Raw genomic sequence first — 20,619 nt, forward strand, 5'->3', positions numbered from 1 at the left:
AAAAGAAACCTGCTTCACAGAAAATGTTTCCTTGTACTTTTTAATGGAAAGCTATCAGAATCTTGGTCAGTAAGCACCTTTGCAATTTTCATAGCCACTTGGGGAAAGCCAAGAGCCATGTTTGAAATGAGAGCCCTTTCGGTAGGGCTGAAAGCTCAAGATTCTGCCAAGTAGTCCTTAGGAAAGTGGCTGCTCTAATTTCAGTGGTCACAGCAGATGGCAAGGCCACAGGAGAGGAGCTATCCATATGTAATCTCCGGTTAATGCCTTTGGGAATGAAACAAACGAGTGGGGAACTTCATAGGTAGCAAAAGTAGGCAGGGTACCAGGTTTGCACATCAGCAGGATTTTGCTGGTCTTCATTTCTTTTCCTGCTCGGAACCAAATGATGAGGGATAATAATAGATACAACAGACCATGAGGCAACCACACTGCATTCTGTAGAGGAGATCAAAGTAATAGCTCGTAGTATACTGCACTTTAAAAGATGATGATGCTAATAGTAGTGCCGAGTGTATATGGAGAATTTAATCTATTCTGAAGGATGTTAGAAGATAGTCATCTGCTCAGCATAATGTAATCCCAGCACTCAGTGGGTAGAAGCAGAAGGGCCAGGAGTTCAAAGTCAGCTTCAGCTACAAAATGAGTTTGATGTCAGTTTGTATACAAAGATACTCCTCAAGTCAAGTTATTATCTTCTGGTTTGTCTGAGAAGCTTTGCTGAGGGAGGGGGGCTGAAGAGGAAAGAGAGAGTGAGGAGGGTGGGCCATTGGTTGTGTAGAACATGAAGAACTCAGGAGATACAGCTCCAGACTCGATGTTCGTGCTGCAAGGCAGTGAAGAGCCAAGATGTGGCCCATGGACCGTAAGACTGAGCTTTGTACTTCTCGGGTAGGCAGTGCTGTCTTTGCCTCCTGGGCTCTGCTGGCCCAGAAATGAAAGATCTGAGATCACTTAGCTCAACTCCTGTCTTAGGGTTTCTGTTGCTGTGAAGAGACACCATGACCCCAGCAACTCTTACAAATGTTTTATCGGAGCTGGCTTACAGTTTTAAGGTTTAGTCCATTATCGTCATGATGGGATACGGGGAAGTGTGCGGGCAGTTATGGTTGCTGCTGGACAGGGAGCTGAGAGTTCTGCATCTTGATCCACAGGCGGCAGAAAGACTCTGCGTCACTGGATGTGGCTTGAGCACATATGCGACCTCAGAACTCTCCACCACGGTGACACACTTCCTCCAACAAGACCACACCTCCTAGTAGTGCCACTCCCTCTGGGCCAAGCACTCAAACACATGATTCTACGGGGGCCATACCTATTCAAACCATCCCTACTCTCTTATTTTATAGGGGAGGAAACTGAGTCACAGGGGCATCATGCTATCTATCTTAAGTGAGTGTCATTGCCAGGAGCAGAATCCATCTATGTTTCCTTCTGGTCCAGTGATAATGATGCCCTGACTGATAGACAGCTGTGCATTTGAGGATGTCAAGGAAAAAATATGGGAGAGCCAGGGAGAGGGGGAGAGCGACAGAAGCAGCTATACAGATGAAAAGGCTTAAAGAACCGTGATCTCCTTTCTTGCTGGCAGTGTCTCAAAAACAAACAAGACTCTCGGTGTTCTCTAAAAGAGACAGAACCATCACACAAAAGAGCCGCTCAGCGGACCGGCCACAGGCCCAGCGGAGCCGTTTGTTTCTGCTCACCCAGCTCCCTATGGTTCGCTCACTTAGGCTCCTTAACTTTCCTCTTTCTTTCTTAAGGCGGTGGACTCTCCCTGCCACCCTGCCTTTCACGTTTTGTTCGCAACTGTCCTTTTACTCGGGGCCATTTTAGAACCTGACTGCCCGTTTCCCTCTGGTTCTAGGTTATAAGTAGCATGATGAACTTGGTGTGTAACTGCCTGGGTGTCTCGGTGTCCTGCACAGGAACTGTAGGGAGAACACGAGCAAACACATGAGCCAGCTGTCTCTTACCGCTGCTGTGCAGGGTGTTGCCTTGGCATTTTCTGTGACCTGTAACTGCTTGTTAGTTTTAGCACGACAGCTCCCTGCCTACTGATGAGGAAACATAAAAACATTTTCTGTGGTGGTCTCTAGAATATGCTAGCTCTGGTCTTTTTTTTTTTTTTTTGATTTTAGTGTTCCTCTGTGCTCTCAGGCTTGGGGTAGAGAGGATCTTGGAGAACTGCCAACATCCCCATGCCCTCAGACATGGGGAGCCCCTTCCCACCACCTCTGTTGGTGGCTTAAACCCTTCTCTTCTTGCATTCTATCTATCTAGCTTCTATCTCTGTGGAAGAACTTATTTAATATTACTTTAAATCATAGTTATTTGAGGGTTTGTCTTACATGGTGAACCCTGGGGTGCGCAGTAATCCCGTCCCACTCCTTGATCTCTCGCAGCCCCTAACACAGCGCCTGCCCCACTCTCTATAAATATTTGAACGAGTGACAAGCTGCTAACAGGCTCCTGAGTTGGCCACAGTGGGACATCTGTAATAACTAGAAAGTTCTGTGTTCCCTGGGTAGGGGCAGAAGGGAAACAGCGCAGTGACAGAGGTAATGAGTGTTTTCTGCTTTTCTTGTGTCCTGTGTGACCAAAGCTGAACACCGGGCTCCCCTCCAGGACAGGAAACCTGAAAACTGTAGAGAGTTGTGTATAAATGGGAGAAGAAGAGCCTTCCCGGGTGTGAACCTAGTTGAGAGGACAGCCTTGTGAGGCCTTTTCAGTGTTTTATCCCCCTGCCCATAGCTACCCTGGGGGCCATCTGCTGATGATTGCCCCTAGCTTCCTGTGTTTCTCTGAGATGGTGGCTCTCTGGCCTCTGGGCATGGTTGGCCTATGGGAGGTCAGGCTACACATGCCAGAGTTACTCTAGAAGGGGCTTAACCACTGCACAGTGAAGCTTAACGTGCCAATAGCTCAACTTCCATACCTGTCAGCCAGGCCACGAGGAGGTACATTTTATAGTTTCTTCAAAGGCCTCCAGAAAGAATGAACCCAGCTACTCTAACCCATTGATAAATAAACCCTATCCATCCCAGCTCTTCCTTCCCCTTGCTGTGCTTCCGGGGAGAGTGTCTAAACTGAGGATTTTCCTGACATCTCTTCACCAAGGTCTATTTCATGAAGAACCCAGACAAAAACAATGACAGAAGCAGGAAATATGGGAGGACTTCAGTGCTGTCCCGTAGAAGGCAGAACTATTAAAGCCAGCACTTCCTTTTTCTTTCACTTTCCCTCTTCGATTTCAAAGCGCAAGGTTGGTTTTTTTTTCCCCTGACAGTTCTATAAATAGTCTAATTTTTCAGTGTTCTAAGTCAGCAAACGGTGCTGATAATGATCCGTAATTCTGTAAAGGACAGTTGTTTCACGTGACAACAGCCGGAGATATTCTAGCTCTCTTAAGGGAATGCACAGAAGGGCTCATGCCATGCTAAAAACAGAGATGGAGCTCAAAGGCCATTAGATATCAGAATGGATTTGTGCTTGCGTGCTTGGCTTAACCTTTAAACATCCACGGAGACCTTCTAGACTAAGAGACCTTATCAGCCTGGGCCAGCTTTGGGATGGAGCATGTGGACGTGGGGGACAGCTGAAATGAATGGGGACTGTGGGAAAGGAAAATAAAGGAACCTTCATTAAGCCTCCCCGGTGTTAATGAACTACAATGGAGCTCACAGAGCCCAGAGTAAATGCTGCCACTGAGGAACATTTATCATCATCTGAGAAGATTTGTAGCAAAAAGTGGGAGTGTGAAAACCTGGCTCCTGGTCCTCCGGGCATCATGTGTGCAGAAGAGTTCCCCGAGGATGCCACATTACATGGCTACTTTGATAGACAATTAATAGGAGGGAACCGTTCAAAATAACCAGGATCGCCACGGCACTGTGTTGGTGGGGGTTTTCCTTTTGTCTCATTCCTTCCCGGAGAGCTTTTTGCTGGCCTAGTAGGAAACAACATACATGTTCTCAAGTTTTTAATAGGCAGGCAAAAATGGGAATGGATGTAAATAAAACCCAGCGTGAAAGGAGACAGCAGGTCGAGGAAGTTCCTGCAGATGCATTAGGGACACCCCCTGGTGCCGTTCGACATCAAGTCACACAGGGAGAAGAAGGGGGCCCACAGATCTTATTTTCGAATGGAAGAAAATATTGCGGCCTCTAAATTCTGAGTTTATGAACACCCTGGCTAGTGGCTCCTACCTACCTGAGGTCTTTTGGCAGGCATGAGAAGAGAGGGAGGTAGGAAGGAAGGACACCTTTGGCTGGTGACAGGAAGCTGTTTCATTACCACATCTTTACCATCTCTGCCATATTGTAGGGCACAGTTACGCCTTGTGTACAGCCCTCTCTAGAATAAGACAGATACTTTGCTTCCTTCATCTCATCCCATGATCCACTACTTCCAAAGAGTGCTGTGTGGAAAGTAGCTTCCTTGGCTTTGAGGATTCCATAGGAGTTGGATAAGGTGATTGTGCTGATGTGTGTTAGTCTTTGGCATACAGTCCATGCTGGTTCTCAGGTGAAATGTCTCAGCTTTACACAGGGACTTTCTTGGGGTCTATTATAGATATGGAAACCAAACCTATTCCAGTCTCTCAGGCTTTTGGTTTTGGGTTGTCCCCTTCTCCAGGTACCCCTCTCCCAGCCATCCCCAGTGATGGCTACCTTTTCAATCTGCCCCCCACCACTAAGTGTTTACTCTGCCTTGCCTCCTAGAATGCCTACGTCAACATCAACCGCATCATGTCTGTCGCTTCCCGCCTCTCAGAGGCAGGCCATTATGCCTCCCAGCAAATCAAGCAGATCTCCACGCAGCTAGACCAGGAGTGGAAGAGTTTTGCTGCCGCGCTGGATGAACGTAGCACCATCCTGGCCATGTCTGCCGTGTTCCACCAGAAGGCAGAGCAGGTAAGACCCAGAGACCTGTCGTAGACGGTAGTCGTGGGAAGTGTGCAAGAGCAGGGCACGGCAGCACAGGAACATGCGTGCACGCTCTCCACAGACAACCTTAAAGTCCTGCTGAATAGCTTCGGTAATAAGCCTTGTTTTCCATATCTATGTATGGCGTGTGTGCGTGTGTGTACGTGTGTCTTGATTATCTGACTAATGTACTCTGAATGGAGACAGAGGAATGGAAGAAGAGTGCCAGCTTGAGGGCCAAGCAGAGGAGTCTAATTTTACATGAAGCATTTGTTAGGCATTTGCTGTGGGTAATAATAAGTTAGTAATGATGCAATGGGTGGAAATAGCGGTTACTGTTGCTACATGCAGTAGCTGTGTGCGCCCATTTTACAAAGAGGAACACTGAATTTCAGGGCACATGACCTGCCTTAGAGCCTGTGGTGCGTCAGATCCTGGAGAACCAGTTGTCAGTAACATTGCCATATGTTAAAAGCATCCTTAAAGCTCACCACTTCCTGGGTACTACATCTCAGTATAATCTATGGTTTTGGGGTTATTTTTATGTTCTCTGTGACTGAAATGCCATAGAGTTGTGTGCTACTAGTAGGCCCCCCTTCCCACTTCACGTTCAGTAATGTCACACTGGTAGGCTAAAGTGTTAGAAATGGGAGAGTCTTACATCATGGAAGCCATCAAACGCTGCAGTGCAGGGCTAGATGATCTTCTCTGGAGTGCTGAGAAAAGGGGAGGGTGAGATTTTGCAGTTACAGTGTGAACAGCACATAAAGTCCAGGAATACCTCTCAGTATGCACACTCAAGTCACCGAGGGGCAAGCTGTGGGTTACTCCTTAACGTAAGCAAAGACATCGCAGCGTTGTGTGGGAGCGATTGAAGCTTGTCACTTACTACCAACTGTAGGTTGGCTGTGGACACAAGCGTTTATCCAAAGCACCTGTGAGAATGGGAGGCCGCAAGAAACTACAATATGAGGCATTGTGTGTGCTAGTCTCTGTAAAGTGTAGATTACATATTCTTTATATTAATAAAACTTGTAATGTACTCGTATCAATACACACACACACACACACACACACACACATCCATGTAAGTACTAATTGTTAAACATTTTCTCAAATCCACTGCTAAAATCCTACAGTCTGGGCTGCTGAGGTTTGAAGCCAGAAGTGACTAACATTAAATACCTGTAATCTTCTAAGTTCCTTTCCGTGGCATTCTGGTTAGGTAGCCCAACCTGTAAAGGAGTTTCAGACACATAATGGTATCTTAAGTTCCTCCTCCTAACCAGTCTAACAGGGACGGCAACAACATGGAACCATTGAAGGATCCTTGACTTTGAGGCCAGACATGAGGGTTCTGTCCCCTGTCCCCTACTTCCTAAGTTTTGGACATGTCAACGCCATGTCCTCTTCTCTGGTGTGAGCCTATTGTCTGTCTCAAGGGCTGCTGGGAGGAGACAGGCTGTGATGGATGGGCCCAGTAAGCCACCTAATATGTTACAACCGGCCGCTGTTATTACCATGTGTATTTGCTGAACACACGGACCCAGCATCCTTTTATTTTTTTCACCTGTGTTTAGTTCCATCCGTAGCTGTCCCCCACTCTGAGATAAATACTTGCTATGAATCAAAACCATGGGCCTACACTTTGAGAGGGACCTAGGCATATCTTTTCTTGGAACTAAGTAGTGGCTGGTGCCTTCTTAGGATCCTAAGGACATTGGTGTCCAGCCTGTTCTGTCTTCAGCTCTATTGTTTGCTCCCTTTGTTCTGGGTTTATCTAGTTAGCAATGAAGACTTGGTCTCTCCCTCTGTCTCTGGCTTCCTTGCTTTAGCCGTATAGGGCCTGCTATAGGACTCCTATGATTGAAACAGGGAAATCCCTCTCTCCTCGGGGGACCCCAGAATGTCAAGTTGCTCCCAGGTTCCTCTGTGAAGTACTGAGGGGTAGAACAATAACCCAGCAGGAAGCTTCCCAGGATGTCCCATGTGACACTGAGTAGTACCTGGCAGTTCTTCTATAGCTGCCAAGAGATGCCTAAAGACACAGAATATAAAACCAAGTGGAGCAGCCAACAGGCCAGGGGCTAAAAACTGACAGATGCCAGCATGAGTGGTCACATATTTGCAGAAGAAAACACGGGGCCAGAACTGAGAGGAACTGCTGGTTTGGGATGTTCTGCCTTGGATTGGTTTGCCTCAAAAGCAAGTTTATTTGTGTCTGTTTTAGCACAGTTTCCTCAAGTGTTTCCAGTCCTTTGGGGAGAGTCACAAAACCATGTTTCTCTTTGGTTGGGGAGGAAGGAAGGAAGGAAGGAAGGAAGGAAGGAAGGAAGGAAGGAAGGAAGGAAGGAAGGAAGGAAGGAAGGAAGGAAGGAAAGGGAAGGGAAGGGAAGGAAGGACGGACTCAAGACTATTTTTTATGTGTTTAATTAGGCGGCTCTTTATTGTCCTCTATGGGCTGTTCTAGGCAATGAGATAATAAGGTATTTAGGCAATTAATTTAAATGGAACTATGCACCCAGGCAAGGGAATCACAGACAGTACCATTCCAGACTGTTGGGTGAAGAATTATTTGACTTTTAAAGGTGAATTTTTTCTACCCAATAAACCTGAGTGGTTTTAGATAGCTCACCATTTGTACACGGAGACCCACAGTTTTCTACAGTTGTTAATTTTAATTTTGAAATAATCTGTTGTCTGCTAAGGTCTGTCTGTGTACCACATCCCAAGACCCACTGCCTCTATAGGAACTGTGCAGTCTGCCCTGCTATGTCCCTCTGTGTTAAGCCCTCAAGAGCACAGGTCAAATGAAAGTCCTGTTGAGCCTTACTCTGCATACCCTATAGGAGGTGCCAAGGATACTCTTGAGGTGTTCATTGCCTCTCCCCATAATTCCCTGTGCACAGAAAGCACAGCTAGCAAACTCTCATTGTATTTCATTCAACCCGTCACATGCCCAAATGGACAAAGAGTGCCCATTATCTATGGGCTCTAGTGGGCTGTATAGGTGCCTGTGCTTTGCAGATGTTGCATGGGCACACCCTATTGAACATCCAGATGCCTGGCCCTGCCCAGTTCTTGTAAAAACTATACTTTCCAAATGTCTCCTTGGCTGAACTTTGTAGCAGGGGTTAGTTCAGCCTTCTGAAGGTATTTCTGAAGTACCACAATTTCTCCTCATTGCTCCCAAGGTGTCTGGCCCTCTCTGCTGTTTAACTTACTCCTTCTCCACTCTGTGCCCCAGACTCGCTCACCTGCCATCTCTTTCCAGTTTCTGTCAGGAGTGGATGCCTGGTGCAAGATGTGCAGCGAAGGTGGCCTTCCCTCCGAGATGCAGGACCTGGAGCTGGCCATCCACCATCACCAGTCCTTGTATGAGCAGGTGACCCAGGCCTACACGGAGGTAAGAACCTGAAGGACAATTGTGGATCTGTGTGTGTTGGCTGACGGGGCTAGAGTGCTAGTGTTTGTAATGTTGAATAACCTGGGTTGGACTTTAAGGAAAGAAAGTTTTCCTCTTTCCAGAGGCATCCTTAGGAACCTTGACCTGTGAGCTCTGGAGTCTCTAGCCAGGGACAGATATGGTTTGCGCTTTTACCAGGCCCGCTCTGGTGCATTCTGCCCCCTGCACATATACCTAGACACCACTTCACCTTGTGTGGATGGTGAATGTTCTCCTGTGGGAGGGAAGGTATGAAGAAGCAAGGCTGACTCTTCAGAATCTGCCTTCCTATTGATAAAAGAATGCGTAACACCAGCGCTCACACCCCAGTAAACAAACAAACAAACAAACCCACTGAGCAAATGCTTTTTTCTCCTGAAAGAGCCAAAGGAAATTCCATTGCGTGCAGGAATAAGAAGCTGCCATTCATGCAAAGGGCAAAGTGAAAGCCTCTTCCACTTGAAAAGAAAAAAATCAAAGGCCGGAAATGCTGAAGGGTGGAAGGTGAAAACAGGAATTTTGTGGGATACTCCCAAAGGGGCCACATGTACATATGTGTAGGCAAACACAAGTGTGAATGTTGCTAACTAGCCTGGATTCCAAGGAAAAGGTTGAGTGAAAGAGATGGGCAGCTAGGAAGCCAGATAAAGAGAGCAGTTGATCTCAGATCCGCTGACCCGTCTCCTCTGGGGCAAGGTTGGGGAGAAGCGGTCATGGCCATGGCTTCCCACCCTGCCTGCATCTGACTGCCCTGAGAAGGCTGTGTCTTCAGGCTTCTCCTCTAGACTGAAGAAGAATGCCAGAAACTGGGGATTCTCACCTGCATTTTAATAACTGTTGCTCCAGGTGGGTTTTCATGGTCAGAGGGAGGGTTTTGCCAGAGTGAAGACACTTTGAGTCTTGGACTCCCCAGCTTGTTAGTTGTGTGACCCCAGTCAAATAGCTTCCGCATGCTGGGCTTTGGGTTCCTCTGTGAAGCGAACCTCCTGAGTCGCGTCAAGCAATGTAAGGATGATGTGTGTCATGTACCTGGACGGCAGACGGGGAAGAGTTTGGTCAGGAGAGGAAGCACACAGGGTGCTTTTGAGCTCAATCAAATCTCCCCAGTTCTGAAACATGCTCTTACCAAAGTAGAGAGCAGATGAGGCTGCTGCCTGTAACCACTCATTCATATCCATGAGGGGACATTCACAGATGGACAAACCGTTGCCCCTCTTCATCTCGAGCTGGAGCTCCTCCAAGCCTCTGCAGTGGTGGAGACCGAGGCATGGAGATGTGTAACAGGAGGGGCTGCTTGTTGGGGTTTCTGTCCTGCCCAGTTCCCACAGCCGGTAAGCCCCAAAGAAATTACACAGAAGTCTATATTAATGATATACTGATTGGCCCATTAGCTTAGGCTTTGTATTAACTCTTATATCTTATATTAACCCATTATTCTTATCTATTGTTAGCCACATGGCTCGGTGCCTTTTTTCGGCAGGGTAGATCACATCTTGCTTCTTCTGTGGTCTGGGAAGGACTGGGGAAAGAGCTTCCTTCTTCCCAGAATACTCCTGTTCTCTTTGCCCCGCCTCTACTTCCTGTCTGGTTGTATACTTGCCTATATTCCCTGCCTGGCTACTGGCCAATCAGCGTTTATTTAAAACATGATTGACAGAATACAGACAATTCTCCCACACCAGATATGGATGTTATGTTGACTCGAATGTCTGGGACATGGCCCACTGTCTTCACCACCCAGCCCTTGGTAGAGTATTAAGATACAGTGTTTGTTCAGAGTTCCCCATGGAGAACTGCCCTGGCTTTAGCCCGGACGCTATCTGTTCACATCTCTGGAGGGTATCTCCAGAGTGTTATCTATAAACTGCCAACCCCTTAGCCATTAACTGAGGAGGTGGGACTGGCGGGCATGGATGGGTGTGTTGGGGGATGTGGTACTTTCCTCTTTTGCCTTAACCTAACTCTACTACATCACTTCTTTTAGCCCCAACAAATTTTTTTGAGCCTTATAAGAAGAACGTAGCTGCTTCTGTGCTCTGGAGTCCACCTGAGACTGAGGCGAACTATGGGGGGGTGCAAGGCTGGGAAGAGCTCCTGGCTCATCATGTAGATGATAGGGAAGCACACCTCTTTCTGCCTTCCCAGTAGGAAAAGAAGGCCATTTCAGCACCACGCCTGCTTCAACTTTGATTCTAATTAAATAACTTTGAAGTTGTAAATTTTCTGTCAGTTTTTCCAGTATCCACTGTTTCAAGAGGGATGGGCACACATTCAATGGGAATTCTGCCAGGCACAGTGGGGCCATGGGTATTGATCCTACAAGGCCACTCCCCAGAATGAGCAGTGCCTCTGATTGTGGCAGGGTACCAGGGACAGAAATGACAGGGATACAGTACCCACTGCCACCAGCACTAAGGGTAAAGCCGGGGAGTCCAGGAACTTGAGTGGGGTGTCCACAGTCTGAAGGTCCCTACCCTACTCTGCACCTTCTAGAAAGATGCACTTCAAGAAGGGGGAGAAGAAAGGGTGAAAGAACCAATAAAGATCAAAGAAATAAAGGAAAAGAAATACAAGAGGAAGGTAGCAAGAGAGGTGGAAGAGATGAAGATAAGATGATAATGGTGCTGTGTTCTGGGCCCTGTGCACTCTGCGTGTGCTAGCTCATTTAATACCCACCGCCATTCCCGTTTACAGACAAGGACACCGAGGACCAGTTCCTCTGTTAGCATGTCTAGAAACTTGGAGCCACGCAGAGGAGGCTGAGGAAGAGGAAGTTGAGAGATTGAGGGTGGCGACACATGTGGCTTTCCTTCTGACATGAAATTCTGCCAGCTGATGTAGTCAGAGAGTCATTTGAAATACTTAGGAAGCATCCACCATATGACAAGGCACTGTCAAGGACATCAGAGAAAGGGCCGAGAACGGAGCAGACCCCCTGCCCTGTGTAGTCAACTATACTTGGAGATGGGAAAGAGGCTTTCACACACAACTGGCCAGCAGTCCTGCTGCCCCTCTCTCCCTCGACCCTGGATGGTCTGTTCTCTAGGCTGTAGACACCATGGCTGGCACACTCCATGGTTGTGATGAGCTTGGTGAGGACTGAGGATAACAGGCCTCTTCAGGACCCCCTTCTTGCCTCTCTCTGACTGACCCTGCTTGGTTTTGCTCTCCCTTGATCAGGGGCTCTTGACCTGAACTCCCTTCCTTTCTGCAGGTCAGCCAGGATGGCAAAGCACTGCTGGACGTCCTGCAGCGTCCCCTGAGTCCTGGGAACTCTGAGTCTCTCACAGCCACAGCCAACTACTCCAAGGCGGTACACCAGGTGCTGGACGTGGTACATGAGGTGCTGCACCACCAGCGGCGGCTTGAGAGCATCTGGCAGCACCGCAAGGTGCGGCTGCACCAGCGGCTGCAGCTATGTGTCTTCCAGCAGGACGTGCAGCAGGTAATAGGCTCAGCGCCCCACGTCCCGTCCCCCATCTCAGGATGCTGGCGAGTGGTTACCAGGCTCGAGGAGGTCTGCGTTGAGAAAGGGAATATTGCAGCTCAGGCCTCAGCTGTCCCTGCACACACCACAGGAGAGGGAAACAGATAAAACAAACTGGCTTTGTCAATGGCATGCATCGTGCTGAGCAGCTCTAAGTAGTGTTGGGGAGGAGTAGCAACTCCTTGTAGTCGGGTAACACATGTCCTCTTCATGCAGGCAGGGAGGCACTAGACAACTCTGAGGTGCTCTGCGTAAAGTGAGCCCATTCCTTGATCAAGGTCAAGGTGAACCAACAGAGTAGGGGTTGGGCGGCATAGGGGCTATTGTGATTTATTGGCAAAACTGGAGGTTTGAAACCAATTTAAAGCAAGGTTATCAATCCCTGTACATCTCATGGCCAGAGGCCACTTTGGCTTTGTCTGTCTTTTTGTATTATTGTGCTAGTCCCTGTTCTTCCGTCACTGCAGATAGTAATGAAATGATTGTTTCTGACTGTAACAATATAGCCATGCCAGAAGCGCCCACTCAGAGGAAATCACCATTCTTTCCCCTTTATACTTTCTGTTTCACTGTCCTTGGGGCCCTGGGAGCTTTGCCCAGAGGCCTCATGTGCTGAGTGGGGAGCTGAGTAGGACCTGGACCCAAGATCAAAGCCAAGGTCATGCTCCTCTCACTCTGTTTGGGATGCAGGATGAGACCTTGGGTGCAAACACCCGCCGTCAGACTCCTGTCGCCATGTGGGATTTCAGTTCTCTACACAGGAAGTGTCAGCTCACTCTCCTTCCATTCTCCTGTGGGAGGGAGTATAATCCAGAGAGAGCAAGAAAGCATGAGAGGGTGAGAGCCTGGTTACATGTCTTCACAGCTGCTGTTGGCAGGAGCCTGGTACTAGGTGCCCAAGGGGGACAGGCAGGTGAGAGAGTGTCCCCACCATTGCTACACATTCTGGGAGTTGGCATAAGTACAGGGACCTTCATGCTAACTCTTCCTTCTTGGGCTCCCTGGACTCCCATGTGGCAACCATTCCTGACTGACGTGTGATAGAGTCATCATAAGGATATGTCAGTCCCCAGGGGTGAGCATGGCTGGTGTGTCAATCAACTTTGAGAGCTGGGACTGGCAGGAAGGGAGAAGCGGGCAAGGCAGCTGCCTGCTCACGCCATCTGGAACTGTCCAGATAAATTCATCACCCGGAGCTCAGAGATCAGGGAAGCCGTCTGACCTGCAAGCGAGACAGATGAGTACGGCGCCAGGCCAGCCTCACAGGGACAAAAGAGGGGTGTGGCTACTTCTATAAACTCCCTGTGACTCGCCAAGATAATAATGGCCAGTGGTACACATGGGATAGCGTGCTGGGCTCCTCGTCATGCTCCTGCTGTGACACAGGCAGGCCTCTGGAGAGCTGCAGGACAGCTATGGGGAGGGAAGCATGTCACACTCGGATTCTCACAGATCTGTAGTCATCAGACCTTCTTGTAGCCATATGGCATCTATACCATAAGGAAGAATAATAGGATGCATATATGGCTATTCTATCTTAAAAATAAGTGTCTTTGCTGGGCTGTGGTAGCGCATGCCTTTAATCCCAGCACTCGGGAGGCAGAGGCAGGCGGATCTCTGTGAGTTCGAGGCCAGCCTGGTTTACAAGAGCTAGTTCCAGGACAGGAACCAAAAAGCTACAGAGAAACCCTGTCTCGAAAAATCAAAAAAAAAAAGTGTCTTTGTTTATTGTATTGTTGGAAAAGTAGAAAAGCAGATTAAGATCAGGGGGTTGGTGTGAGAGGAGCTCGGATATTTCTTGAACCCTGGATTCTCAGAAGGGTCAACTCCACTGCCCTTTTCAGGTATGTAAGTGTGACTTTTCAGGGTATGTAAGTGTGACTTTTGAGAGTATAACTCTTCACTCATCATCCCACTTGCTTCATCATTGGCTCACTCATTTATTCTCTGTACATATAGACATGCATGGAGGTGGGAGAAAACCTGAAGGGGGAAGAAATCTATTGGTGCATCCCAATTGCTTACCTGACATCTACTCAATCATTAGTGCCTGGCAGCTATCAGGACTGTGTTTCAAAAGGCAACTGAACTCACATGCTTGAGGGTTGGGGTGATGGATGCCCTGTTGACTCCCAACCTTGCATGAGTGATCCTAGTTTGGGGACGAAGACCACTCAGGTTATTTCCTTGCTTCGGTCTGGTGTGGACGTATGTGCCTGTAATTCTAGCACTTAAGATGAGGAATGTTAGGTCATCTCAGGCTACATGGTGAGTTCAAGGCCTGCTTGAGCTACATGAGGCTGAGTCTCCGGAAATAAAATCTTGATAGCATACTCACCATCAAACCCCACCATCATTTAAGAATCGTGTGTGCCCTGTTTGTGCTCAAGAGCAGAGATCAGGATTTCTTTCTTTCTGATTTCTTTGTAGCTTTTAGCTGTGTTTACATGAAACTGGGCTCCTCTTTGTGCTTGAAGAATTGACCAGGAATTTTAGAGAACCCCCTCCACCTGCTTCTGTCGAGTGAATAGAAGCTCTCCCTCACCAATGCAGTGGTAGTTTTATTGGTGAATGTGGAACCAGCCTACAAGAACTGTGGTATAACATCTTGAGGTTCTTGATGTTCCTGGCTCAGGCTGAGGACACAGAGGATACAGTCTCAGTGCTCATGCATTCCATGATGCTCACCGATTATTCAAGAAGTTCAGGTCTCTTTCATGGGCCCAGAACTGAAGTAAATACTGCTGAGATACCTGGTCGGGTAATTAGAATGATACAAGAAAATACAAAGAACAGATCTAGCAGAGCATGGCACCGTGTGGAGTAATTGAGTATTCCTGGAACAGTTCAGGCAATGGTGGGAGAAGTCAGGATCGGTGACTTAAAGGAAGAGAGAGTTCTTAGTCTGGACCCAAGATACCTAAGCACATTTAGGATCCAGAGATGCTTTCTCCGGAGCCTGCAGGGGAGGCTCCTGTGCAGCTATCATCAGCCAGGGCAATGCAGAATTGGCAGACACCAGAGCAGGCTCCGGAGTCAGCAAATCCTGTTCTGAACATGTCTTGCCTCTGTGGCCAGCAGGACATAGACAAGCTACTGCGTCTCATGATGCTTCTGGGTTTTTGTTTTTCTCCTATCTCTAAATCGGGACCAGTAACAATAGTACCTCCCTCATGACACAGAATGCAAACACAGTGCCTGCCTAGCACAAACCAGCACATTCTCTCTCCTGGTCCTCGGGTGCCCCCTGGTGCCTGTGCTGTTGGGGACTCCCCAGCATGTGCCATGTGTGTTGCCTGATAAAGATTCCATTTCATTCCATGACTCTCAAAACTCTCAATGCCGGAAAACACAGCCTGTAAAACTTGCTGTACAGTTGAGGGAATTGAGTCCCAGAGATGTGAAGTGATTTGGTTATAACCACACAGCCATTTATTAAGAGTGCCAGGACCAGAAAGTAGGCCATGTGATCCATATTCCAGGTGCCCTAAGAAAAGCCTCAGAAGAGACACAGAAAGTCATAAAATAAGACTGGGGGTGGGGGACATAAAGATGCACATTATACAGAAGACAGGTCACATATCCCAGGCAGAGATAGAGATAGACAGTGAGCAAAGGGAGGGAAACAGACTTAACCATGGAAGGCATTAAAACGGGTGTAGCTGGGGAGGAAGGTGAAATGAAATGTAAAATGGAGAGACAGACAAAAGAAAGAGCTAGAAATCCCCAATGGGATGATGGAGAGCGCGCCAGCCTCTGCCATCTGCCCCACTGACATTTCTGGAGTTAGATCTTGCCCAGGTAGGAATATTTTGTCCTTTAAGGCTTGAAATAAGGGTGAAGTGGAAATATATAATCCAAAGATGTCAGAGGAAGAGACTCTATTTAAAACACCTGCTTCCAGAAATGGCCTTTCTCCCTTCTCGTGGTCCCAATAGGTGTCTTCTCAGCTTCCTTTCTCCCTGCTGGGTTAGGTGAATGCTGGAACTTCATCTTAAAGGAACAACTGGAGTTGGACTCATTAAACTGAAGAAAGCGAAGGATGCCTGCTGTACAATTAGTATGGAATATTTTTCAGTCCTGGTTTTGTTTTTCAGTTTAGTGTCGAACAATATTGGGCAACAGCAATAAAAGCATGCCATGACAGCATCACCCATTCCCTACCCTGAGCCTTTTATGGTCCTGACACTCCTCTGGCTTCCCATGTATGCAAACAGCCAGTTCCAAGCCCACGTAGACCTCAAACGGCTGGAAGGAACAAGGAGTAACTAGACATTTATTCTTTCTGGGAGAAGTAAATTGCTTGTGTGTTCTCGTGGTCAGAGAAACTGTTTTGGGAACACCGCAGCAGGTCATCCTGCTCAGCCTCCCCTTCTTCCTCTCCAGGCTTTTGTTTTGTTTTGTTTTTGTTTTTGTTTTTGTTTTTGTTTTGGAGTATACTTAAAATTCTTTATAGCATTTCTTAAGAATTACATTGGATCAGTACATTAATGGGGGGTTGTTTACAATGCTAGTTTTTATCCACAACCCAATCTGAATCCAGTCTTCTTTTTTTTAAATTTATTTATTTATTAAAGATTTCTGTCTCTTCCCCACCACCGCCTCCCATTTCCCTCCCCCTCCCCCAATCAAGTCACCTTACTAGACCTGGATGGAAGTGGGGGTTCCTTGGACTTCCCACAGGCTTTTGTTTTGAATGGTGATTCTCTGAACTTTCTAAAGGTGTCTTTATACTATAAAGCATTTTTTTGAATGTTTACTGTACGCAAGTCTCTGTGCTAGATGTTTGAAGCATCTACCCCGGAGAGAGGACATGTGCACCTTAGGACTTACTAGTGGCACACGTTCAGGCCAGACAGCAAAAGAATGACAGCCTGGTGGAGTCCAGCAGAGTTCCCTCTGGTGGGGATGAGAGTTACACTGCTTCTTGGTGCATAGGCAGGCAGAACAGGAATAGGAAGTCTGGCTAAATGCCTGCTGCCGGCTGGAAGAAGGTGGGTCTGTTCACGGTGTCATGAATGGGGCAATGGCACCTTTGAGGCTCCTATGGCCTCCCCTAAAAAGAGCATCTTGTTATTAAGCATCCAGTCCTATGAGCTAACAGGAGTGGCAGCAAGATCTAGCTTGCTTGGCCGCAATGTTCAGAATTGATAAAAAGTGCTATTAGAACCAGACTTCCTGAACTGCGAGGGAAACTTCCTGCATTAATTTTCTTGGTGCCTCATGTGGAAAATTATAGATTTTACTTTGTTGACTTTGTTTTCAAAGAAAAACAATGCCCGAAAGAGATTTGTGAGTGTTCAATTCCAGATAGCCAGCCATTTACCAACTGTAGTGACTGTAGCTCTTTAATCAGATGAAGCCAGTTTGGCCATTGAATAATCCAATTGGCAGTATTATGTAATAAAAGCTGAATAAAAAGTGAGTATTGCAGGTTGCCTTGAGAATGATCAGCAGTAACAAAAGGGGGGACCAAAACATGGTGATCTGGAAACTAACTTTTCCTATAGAAGAAAAGATTGACATCTAGGAATGAGAGGCTCACACACCTTGTGCACACTGTCAGCTCTCAGAACACACATCTGAGGAACCAACTTCAGGACTTGAAATGGACTGTCTTTATGATAAGAGCATTGGGAGAAATTCAAACATCAAAGGAAAGATTAGTTCCAACCCTTGAGACTGAACTGTTTATAAAAGCTGCATTGTTCAGAGCTCAGAGTTCACCGGCTGTAAGAGGAAGTATGATTGGACATCTAATCCCTTCACTTGCCTTCTCCTAGTTAATCTCCCAGCACCATGAGGCAGGTGGCAGTTTGGTCCCCATCTTTCTGAGGAGGAGACTGAGGTCAAGTACACTCACTTCTCTCTGATCCAACACCTGCTGGCAGAGCCCAGCCTCAAGCCCAAGTTAACCTGACATCAGAGCTGGTGCTGTTAGCCTCTCTACTGTAAGGGGTGGGAGTCAGACACAGCCAGGGCCAAGGGGCTAGAATGTCACTGATCAAACAGCCCTGCTGGAGCACTTGGTTCCACAGGAAGAGATTTTCCCAATGTTGTGCAGCTACTGACAGCCTCGGATTGACCCTGTTCCTTGTGTTCTGTCATTTAAGAATCGCTCTCTACACCTCTTTATCTATACTAGAAATTACCCCAAACACCCACTCCCAATTCTTGTGTTTCAGTCAGTGATGTCAGCTCAGCCTTGGTGAGGCTTTCCTTTGTAGCATAGATTTGAATACTACCCACGTGCCGGTGGCAGTAATTAGCAGTTTATTTCTCACTTAAATTTTTAATGGTGATAATCCACTCATCAAGATATTTTCAGGTAAAAAATACATGATTTTTTTAGGCAGAAAGAAAATCCAGCCAGAGTATCAGCAGGCTTCGCTGGACCTGAGGCAGGAGGGAAGGTGGGCAGTCGCTTTCTGATTGGAGTGAAGATAGGGATATTTCCATCTCTGTGTGTCCTCATCCTAGTGGACATGCTCCATCCTTTTCCCCTATAAGGAGGAGGCAGTGGGTACCTCTCCTCTCTTTTTAGTCTCTGCAGGTTAGAGGCTGGCTGCTTGCATGGGCATATCCCTCTTCTGGGCATTTCACGGATCTCTCCTACCCTTTCCTTCTGGATTCCTATTTTCCATCATACACCCAACCTGCCCTTCTCCCCTCCCCACCACAGCCTTCTTCTGTGTCTTTACTCTGTTTGTGCGCGTGTGTACGTGCATGTTTGTGTGCATGCGTGTGTGCTTGCATGTTCATATATGAGTGTGTGTGTGCTTGTATGTGCATGCATGTGTGTTCTCGTGTGTTTGCATGTGCGTACATGCATGTGTGTGAATGTGTATATGCGCACACTCATGCTTGCATGAACACACATATGTGTGTATGCTCGTGTGCTTGCATGTCCATGCATGCGTGTGTGTGTGTGTTAGTGAAAACTCTATTCTGACTGGAGTGATTCTCCCAAGATGAGGATTTGCAAGGAAGGCCCAGCACTTCTGCTGTGTTCAGGAAAAGTTGATTGGAGGATGGGAGATAGTGAGAGGAAGAAGTCTCTTTGGAGAGGGTTGCTGACCCTTTAGACTTCCCTGATGCAGGGCTTACAACATCTTTACTATCTTCAATATATTTTTAATTATGCTTGTAAGTAATGAGAAAGCCATTCTTCAGGGTCACCTCCCATGGTTAGCACATCTTCAGGCCTTAACATGCTAATTCTAGGGCACTGAGCACCAGGCTAAAGGAGTCTTGCTACTCACAAGGAATTATGGGAGGACTGTGAGCAGAGGAGAAGCAAAGTCAGAGTGAACTTAGGTAATCTGACAGGTGAGCTGTGTAGAGAGGGAGGAGGGGGAGAGTGGGGAGTTACAGTAATGGATTGTGGCAAGTGTGAGCGAAGAAAGTTGGGCTCTGTGGGTCTGAAAGCATTTATGTGAAAATTACTAAAATGTGTTGTTTATGTGTATGGGTGCGCGTGCGCACACACGTGTGTGTATATACACACAAAGGAGTTTTCATGTGTGCATATGGAACTGTGTTTCTCAAAGTTTGGTCCTTGGGTTCTTGGCACTGACATCAGCTGAGCAGAGTGAGGACAGTTATCAGGCACCCTGTGGGAGATAATTCCACACTTTTTCATTCAGAATCTGGGGGTGAGTGGTGCCTCTATTTTAAAAGAATCCCAGAGCTTCTGACAGCAGTTTCAAGCCTTACTGGGAAGAAAGGGGAATCTATAAACTGGCACCAGACGGAGGAGGGTCTTTCGAAAAAGTTATAGGTACCCCAGCTTCAGTTCTCCCTAGGGAAAGAGGTATAGGATGTCTGGGATGTCAAGGCCCCCACTGAGGAAAACTGAGACATGGGCTCTCGGCTGCCTTCTACCTGGCATGGACCTGTTAGTAGGAAGAACTGCAGCTCTCAGGGGAAGGACAGGACAGACTGAGTGCCTGCTAACGAACCTTAGCTCAGCCCACCCAGAGGAATGGTGGCTTCTCCTGCCATAGTGTGACATTTATTTTAATCATACTTGTTTCAAATAGAGGACAAAAAAACCAAGTGAGTGACTGGCAGTTGAGCACTTGAGGTGTAGCCTGCCTGCTCTCCAGCCTCAGCCTGACTGTTCTCGGTTGGGAACAGTGCACAGTGTGCTGTGTGAATAGACGAGAATGGCGACTCGATGGGCTCTCCCGGGCGCTCTTGCACACTGTGTGTACTTGAGCCTTTTAACAACAAAAGATGTTCCTGATGCCTGCCGGCGCATAATCACTTCAGATGGCTTTCTGGGTGGATGGTGGGGAGCTGGGGCACTGGCACATAGGAGTTGGGAGGAAGAAATTATTTGGTGTACTAGAAGCCCTCATTTTACCATGGACCAATTGAGTATGCAAACTTAAAAGCCTATTTTGAATAAGGTAATTTATCAGAGAAAGCCAGATAAGGAGTCACAGGGTTGGGATTCTGATTCTATATTTGATTGCAAAAGGCACCCATCTCCTTTCAGGATTGTTGCCTCTGTCCATGTAGGATGTGGTAAAATAATGTTTCTTTTAGTTCACTTGTTCATTTATTTAGCATTTGAAAACACAGCAATGAACTAAACAAAGCCCTTGCCCTCATGGAGTTCATGTGGGTGGAAATGAAACAGGGCTCAAACTAAACAGACATGTATGTGTTGCACGGCCGTAGTGAATGATTATAGGAATAAAGAGCTGAATAAAAACACTTAAGTATGGGTTTTAGAAGAGGGTCCAGGTGTG

The 20,619-nt window shown here is 47.2% G+C and overlaps 1 protein-coding gene across 28 annotated transcripts in view; it reads left to right on the forward strand.

Annotated features, from left to right (window-relative positions):
• The window catches only part of Kalrn (kalirin RhoGEF kinase), a 605,871-nt gene that overhangs the window by 250,683 nt on the left and 334,569 nt on the right, over positions 1-20,619 (forward strand). For all 28 annotated transcript variants that reach the window (XM_075965457.1, XM_075965466.1, XM_075965494.1 and 25 more), the window contains exons 7-9: positions 4,725-4,916; positions 8,203-8,334; positions 11,588-11,818. In XM_075965457.1, the coding sequence (XP_075821572.1) occupies positions 4,725-4,916; positions 8,203-8,334; positions 11,588-11,818 (555 nt within the window). The remainder of the gene's footprint in view (positions 1-4,724; positions 4,917-8,202; positions 8,335-11,587; positions 11,819-20,619) is intronic.

Source organism: Microtus pennsylvanicus, chromosome 1, assembly GCF_037038515.1.
Source record: "Microtus pennsylvanicus isolate mMicPen1 chromosome 1, mMicPen1.hap1, whole genome shotgun sequence".
NCBI lineage: Eukaryota > Metazoa > Chordata > Mammalia > Rodentia > Cricetidae > Microtus > Microtus pennsylvanicus.